Here is a 7,612-nt window from a genome sequence, read left to right on the forward strand (position 1 = left end):
TGTTAATTTTTTCACTTTGACTGTTAATGTACTGTCTTGTTTCATACATCATGCTGAATAATACAATTTTATTTGAATCTACAATGTCTTTAAGCTTGAATTCATGTCTTTGCAAGTGAGTGTTTGAGGGAAATAACAATAAACATAAATGCTTTCAGTCCTTAAAAACACATTTCTAAAATAAAAACAGAGATTAATCAGAAGGGTTTGCCCCAGAGGGACCAAAGCAATTTTAAATGGCAATTTACAAGTCACAAATTAATTTTTTTATGATACACAGTAAACCAAAATCATTCAAAGTCTCAAGTCTACATCTCTCTTTCACATAGGAAGTTATATTATTATGAATGGCAATGTTTTGATGCATGCAGCCAGGGGATTTGAGTATTTAACTTAATTTTTTCTAATAATATGAAGATATTAAACGGTGCAGACGCTCATTTTTAAGTCTTTTTAAAAAAAAAAAATACATCTTATTACTTTGATTAGGAATATGCATGGCAGGTTGGATGTGATGTTTTGGGTCACATTAAGTATTTAGTTGCAGTTACACAACCCCGCCACTAGATGGCAGAAGTTTACCTCATGGACAGACAGCTGTGTGTTTACACTTTGTTACAATGGCGACCATCACTGAGCTGAAGTGTGGTAAGCTCTCACTTTGTCTTACACATTATTGTCTTAAATCAAGGTGGAATAGACAGACGACAGATCACTTTAATGCATGTTACATTGTTGATAACACTGGTGAGCTACGTCAGCGTTAGATTAACTACAACACGACGTTTGTATCGGTCTCCATTCAAAAAACAACAATTACTATCTAAGCGAGTTGACACTTAATGTATTCCGATTTGAAGGCAGGCTCCTAATGCTTCGGTTACGATACTGAAACACATTTGAAGACGTATGCATCCTTTTCAATAAGTAAGCGAACATTCATTTCGCAATTTACTGAAGCGAGTACGGCAAGCCGCAGGTCCAAATGTGTTTATTCGCGCTAAACTCGCCGCGGAGGGGGAGGGGCTTATCTCCATGGAAACCGTTGTCAACTCAACCATTCATAAATAACTAGAAATAACTACTACATCTGCTTTATCATCACTACAACTACAGCTGTGTGGACCGAAAATAAACTATTTTACTGTGATTTTAATTGCAATAAATGTAGAAAAAGGGACCCCGAAATAACAACATAATGATGGTTGTTTGTAAAAAGTCAGGATATTAGGACATTCATTTATAATGTCTTAGCCTATTAATCCAATAATACCTGAATGTATTAGCCTATTAATCCAATAATAACTGAATGTATTAGCCTATTAATCCAATAATACCTGAATGTCTTAGCCTATTAATCCAATAATACCTGAATGTATTAGCCTATTAATCCAATAATACCTGAATGTATTAGCCTATTAATCCAATAATACCTGAATGTATTAGCCTATTAATCCAATAATACCTGAATGTTTTAGCCTATTAATCCAATAATACCTGAATGTATTAGCCTATTAATCCAATAATACCTGAATGTATTAGCCTATTGATCCAATAATACCTGAATGTATTAGCCTATTAATCCAATAATACCTGAATGTATTAGCCTATTAATCCAATAATACCTGAATGTATTAGCCTATTGATCCAATAATACCTGAATGTATTAGCCTATTGATCCAATAATACCTGAATGTCCTAGCCTATTGATCCAATAATACCTGAATGTCCTAGCCGTGAGGGAGACGCTGGAGTCCCGTGGGGTGCTGGGCCAGCTGAAGGCTCGTATCCGGGCGGAGGTGTTCAGCGCCCTGGATGACCAGCGTGACCCTCGGCCACCGCTGACCCACGAAAACCTGCTCATCAACGAGCTCATCAGGGAGTACCTGGAGTTCAACAAGTACAGACACACCGCATCGGTGCTGACAGCAGGTGGGTGAGAAGATTAAAGTTATAGTACATGTAGTGTTTTCACAAACACTACATGGGAACATTACCACAAGTGATTCGCCACATTAACTTAATATGTAAAAGAGTGTGGCACTTCTTGACCAAGGTGTCACTTGATACACTGTTACTGTCGTAAATATAACGTGTTTTGGGGATTATTCCCCTCCAAAGTGTATTGGATTGATCGATGTATAGTCTGTGAGTAGAGGAATGCTTTATGCAAAAGCAGCAGATTAAAGACTCTCACTGCTGTTTATTTACTTGAAACCTAACCAGTGACTATTGTTGAGCAAAGTGCACTACTTCTCAACTCAGCTGTGTTTGTTTTCTCAGAGTCAGGCCAACCTGAAGTTCCCTTGGACAGACAGTTCTTGGCAAATGAGCTAAAAGTCACAGAGGATACAAGCTCCAAGTCTGTGTAAGTGCATTACAGTCTGCTGTCCAACACAGATCAAAGATCTGCTAAACTCTCCGGTGTTCTGGTCAGTTATGCGATAACCGACATGTTCCAACTTGAAATACCTAGAAATTTTCAATAATTTCAGCATGTTCCTGCCATCGCTTTGGGAAGCTTAGCCCATTTGGTGCACCAGAGACTGCAGTCTGGCACGAGTCACTTTCATATGTTTCTTTTCACTTATCTCTGTCTCCCTTCAGGGAAAACTGAAAAACACATAACTGGAATAATAACTGATGAGTCCTTTGGATAGAAAGTGTACCAATGTAGCCAAAATGACTTTTTCTCTCACTCGGCCTTTGCTAAAAAAAAAAAAAATGTTTACTACAAGTTAAACTTTTCCCATTTACTCTCCAGACCTCTCCTCTACGGCTTGATGTGCCACTTCGTGAACAGCAGTGATGCTGGTGGGAAGGTGTTTCTGCGAGGGGCCTCTCTGCCAGCTGCTACTACTGCCAGCAACCCTGGACCTGGACCTGATGCCTGAAAGTTGATGCACTCAGTACTGGCACAGGATGGACTAAAATGATGCCATTACACACTTTTTGTTTTGTTTTTTAAGTGACAGAATCTTCTTGTCCATAGTTTTTCACTGTGTTTTCTCCAGAGTGTAATCTACAGGCATTACAGCATGGACTATATGAATTATGCTGATACAAATGCCGTAATTCTTTGCGTTGATTCATGCTGCAAGTTGCCAATGATCCCAGATGTCCTTTTTTGTTTAGCTTTGAATATCTGGCTTTATCAATAGGTTTAGCATCAGTCATGGCTGTTGCTTGCATTAATCCACATTTCTCATTTTCTCAATAGTTCAAGCAAAAAGTTGAGATAAAAGTCCTTGAAGTCTTTTCTATTATAATGTTTTATACTTTCATATTGACTTTTAGTATGTCCAAAATAAATGTTTTATATTTATTTGCTTAATTGAGTCTAAACATTTGTGTAAGTGCCATTTAATTGTCTACCACATGGTGGCAGCCTCACCTAAAACAAGGAGGAAGTTTGCTGTTGTTGAAGCCTCATATCTGTTAATTCCTGACATGTGGCATTGTGCATAAAAACAGGGAACTCTAACTGGTTTACAGTGGTGGTTAGAAGGATTTTACTACATACATAGTGTTAGTTCAACAATATGAAGATATGGACTTAAATCTTTATTTTAAACTTTTATAAACTTTTGTAAACCTGCATTTGCAGGTTAGTGTTGTTTTTTTTGTTAGTGTTTTTATTCAGTCATCACACACAATACAATGTATACAGCCTATGTATCATATAGTATACAATATAACTGAAAAGGCATAGGCAGAAGCATTAAGCTTATATATTTACCTATCCTACTTTCCCATCAATCAAGCCACCCTCAAGAAAACAAAATATATAATTTTAGTTATAGGTTCAGTTGGTACTTTTTAGCATTAGATTTATGCAGCACATTTCCTCACAGTATATTTAAAATGTCGCTGAAAAAACAGCACCAGAAAGGTTTTATAAATGCACATTCAGCTGCGTTCCTGTGATTGTCTTAACATTGTGGCACTCATTGTGTCGGTCTGTGTAGCCAAACCCACGCATGTTGCCCCTGCACTACTCGACCCTTGTTTGTCGGTAATAGTCAGATACCTCATAAAGATGTTTTTTCTTTGTCTCACATAGCTGATGATCCACATGCTGAGATGATTAGAAAATCCTCCAGATATTTTTATGTAGCTACACTTCTGCTTGTTCACCTCTTTTGCTGTGTTGTCTGCAGCTTAGTGACTGGGGCTGTGAAGTCGTCATGACCTCCTTTCAGCAACTCATAAAACATAAATCAACAAAAGTATGTTAAAAATAAAGAAACAAGACATACAAAGCACAACCACCATATGTGCTCCGTGCTGGACACACAAACATCTCCCGCAACAAGCCGATACTCTTTGCCTCTCACTTCCTCTCTCACCATTTATGGGAACTTGACGCTCTTATCTCACACGACTTAAAGCCCTGAGTTTCTGTAACTGATTATCTACGGGGCCAGTCATCTATTTCTTAGCCTCATTACTGATGCTGGGAATAAACTTAGTTGAATATAATCCATGTCTAAATCATTTTTAGGTTTTAGAAGTACACTTTTTCTGTCTCCACCATATCTGCATCTCTCAGTATTGATTGGAGAGGCTTTGGACGATGAGATCATAGTTCTTAAATACGCCCATTGACAGAATTGGGTCATAATGTGCAGCACACTGTGTACTTGATTGAATTTACCCGTGCATCTGATGGTGTGAGTTGCTCGCTGTAAAGAGGAAATGTCACCATTTACCACCAGCAAAGCTTTTTGCAACAAGATGCGATGCACACTTAACTTTATTAGATGTCCTAATTTATTGCTTCTTAGTCGCATCAGAAACCAGGTGTTGTCTAGTGCATTTGCATGCTTGCATGCTGAGAATTGAGTCACAGAGAGCCTCATCTGGGACATTTGATTTTACTTTGCTCCCTTGAAGCAAACATTTATTTGCCCTTAAAGGCTTGTGGCCCTGAGGCGCCTTGTTTATTGGCACCGCATATCAGTGTTCCCTTGAAAATGGCTATATAAGCGGAGGAAGTTGAACAATGGAACATGATTGTTCAATTGGCAGGTTGCCCTATAATAGGTAGCATTTCTCCTCCACTGTATAAATGAGTGGTGTGTAAAAGAGACAGCTGTATAAATAGTATTAGATGCAGTGGTCCTTTGACTGCAGCAGAGTGAACTGATGTTTGCCCCTGGGCTCAAATTAGAAAGCAACTGCATTCCACAAGGGTCAAACATATCCATAAACATATTTTCTCTCCAATAGATGGCCATCTATGGTAATGAAGGTGAAGAAAAAACATCAAACATACTGTATGTGAAAGATCGCTGCAAATTCATGTTGCTTTTATTGTGTATTTATGCTGCCAGATTGTGTTGAAGGACAGTCCACATACACACCATCAACTGTTGCTATTGTGACTGGTTTAGTTGTGAGTGGTGGACTGCATTAATGTGAGTCATAGAACTTCAGTCATTTGTTACATAAATTAACTTGCAATCGTGCACAACAGATACAATTTATATTTCATTTAGATTCATTCAGTGTAATTCGAATTCTAATTTTGATTCAGTGACTACAGAGTAAACCACCCATCCCCCAGAGTTTTTTTCCATGTCCTCTCCTACTGCCTTTTCATGGGTTTATACATTGCTCTGAGGGATCGTTAAGAGACTCTTCCTTGTCTCAGACAACCAGGGGAGGATAAATGTCTTGGCCAAAGTTTAGGACAGACTCATTTTGTCAGCACACAGTGCCCCCATACTTTCACACAAACCCCTAAAGTTCTTTTTAGATACTATCCTCCCTTCTCCTTGCATGGATCTCCGTATATCACATTATAGAGAATTCAAGAAGTTAATTTTTCTCTGACAGCAGTCATGGAGTAATGATCCTCTCATGTACCTGTGGAGATTAGAGAGTTTCATACTAGACGGAAAGAATGTTGCCTGAATGTACGATATTGATAAACCGTAAACCATTTGTGTGTCACAGGTAAAGAAACAGCTTTGTTTGTTTGAACAATGCTGTTGCTGCTGGACCATATTTAGGCACTGGGGCTCGGGGTGCTTGCCTGTGCTAGTCTTTGAAAGTAACAGAGAAAGCTGACGAGATTCCACACAGACCCCACTGTCCTTATATGGCACACACTGCAACCTCTCTGTTCAGTGTATCTGCTGCTTCGTCTGCCTCTCTCCTCCTCCTCCTACTTGTCTCGTTCTTCATCCCTCCCTCTGCCTTGTCTCTCTCCCTGTCTCTCCCTGAGTTTTTCAACCCTTGCTTCTCCTCTGTTAACGCCACGCCTCCTTGATGTTGGCCAGAGGGAGCCGGAGGTCCTCCATGTTTCTTCTTTGGTCTGTCACTAGGTTTCTCACACACACGCACACGCACACACACACACACACACACACACACACACACACACACACACACACACACACACATACACACACTGAGCGCAGCACTGTGCGTCTGGCATAAAACAGGCCCTCGGCTAACAACCAGCAGCTTGATTTATTGGAGCAAATAGATGGGTGTCCTTATATAGGAAGTTCCATTGGAGAGATGCTGGAAACAGGAGGGATGTAACGGGAGAGGGAAGGGTGAGGGTTGAGCAGTTTGTGATAGTGGATTGCGACGTGCGTAACGATAGAAAACATGCGTGGGATGTACACACACATTCATTTGGAAAATTCTGAGTAATTTGACAGAGGGGGACCTCTCTGGAGCGGTTTCAGAGAAGGGGGATTCCTGTGCTGGGGACACCTTGCCTTATGAGGAGTGGGAACAGATTACATAATCTATAAACCCTACAGGGAGTTTGCAGCGTCTCGGTTTTATTTGTTTTGTTTCCACCACATAGTTGTGATGTTGTGATTTAGTTTTTTAGTTTTTTTTTACCAATTGTTTTATCTGAGATGTTGTATACTTTACGATCCTAAGCACAGCAAAAAAAAGACTAGCTAAAACACAATATTGATGATTTAAAGGTGTTTACCACACTATCAACTCAACAGGGAAAACTGAACAAACTCATCTATGTGGCAAAAAATACTCATTAGACATTTTTCTCAGTAGACCCTTTGACATGTCACAGAAGCACAGGTGTAATAAATAACAGTAACGATGTCTACATTTCACTGTGCATGCCGGCTCTCTGTCACACGTTCATGGGACACTTGAATAGAACTGAGCCATCGTTAATGTCATTAGTAACACCTGCGCTTCTCCCACAATGTTACTATTACAGGTATAGATTCAAAATGTTACCAGAGCTAAAGTACAAAGTTATTTCCAGCTTAATGTAGTACAAAAAGTACCAATTAAGGAGCACATTGAACCTAGCTGTGATATATTAGCATATGTTTTAGTAAGTAATTATTATTACTGATGCAATTTCATGTAAGCAGCAGTTTATGGTAATTTAATCATAATATTCTGTCATTTACAACACACTTTGCAAATCTAATATTAATCAGGAAAGTAGTCGCTGTAGTTGGGTTAGAAATATAAGATGTTTAATTAAGAGCAAATCCCTTATATATAAATACAGAGACAAACATAATGTCCTTATTCAAGTGCCAGTTCATTAAGAGCAGTGAGGATTATGCTGACAGTTTTTATTTTGATCAACCTTTCATCAGGA

At 39.0% G+C, this 7,612-nt stretch overlaps 1 protein-coding gene across 1 annotated transcript; it reads left to right on the forward strand.

Annotated features, from left to right (window-relative positions):
• Window positions 1-569: 569 nt before the first annotated feature.
• Window positions 570-3,313, forward strand: cep20 (centrosomal protein 20). The gene is made up of 4 exons (XM_054605064.1): window positions 570-648; window positions 1,735-1,932; window positions 2,284-2,368; window positions 2,765-3,313. The coding sequence occupies exons 1-4, from the start codon at window positions 621-623 to the stop codon at window positions 2,892-2,894; spliced, it is 441 nt and encodes a 146-aa protein (XP_054461039.1). The 5' UTR covers window positions 570-620; the 3' UTR covers window positions 2,895-3,313.
• Window positions 3,314-7,612: the final 4,299 nt, after the last annotated feature.

Source organism: Anoplopoma fimbria, chromosome 9 (assembly GCF_027596085.1).
Source record: "Anoplopoma fimbria isolate UVic2021 breed Golden Eagle Sablefish chromosome 9, Afim_UVic_2022, whole genome shotgun sequence".
Lineage (NCBI taxonomy): Eukaryota > Metazoa > Chordata > Actinopteri > Perciformes > Anoplopomatidae > Anoplopoma > Anoplopoma fimbria.

Coding starts and splice junctions, on each gene's coding strand:
- cep20 (XM_054605064.1), top strand. CDS start 621: ATGGCGACCATCACTGAGCTGAAGTGTG. Junction 1,933..2,283: donor CGCATCGGTGCTGACAGCAG/GTGGGTGAGAAG, acceptor TTGTTTTCTCAG/AGTCAGGCCAACCTGAAGTT. Junction 2,369..2,764: donor GATACAAGCTCCAAGTCTGT/GTAAGTGCATTA, acceptor TTTACTCTCCAG/ACCTCTCCTCTACGGCTTGA.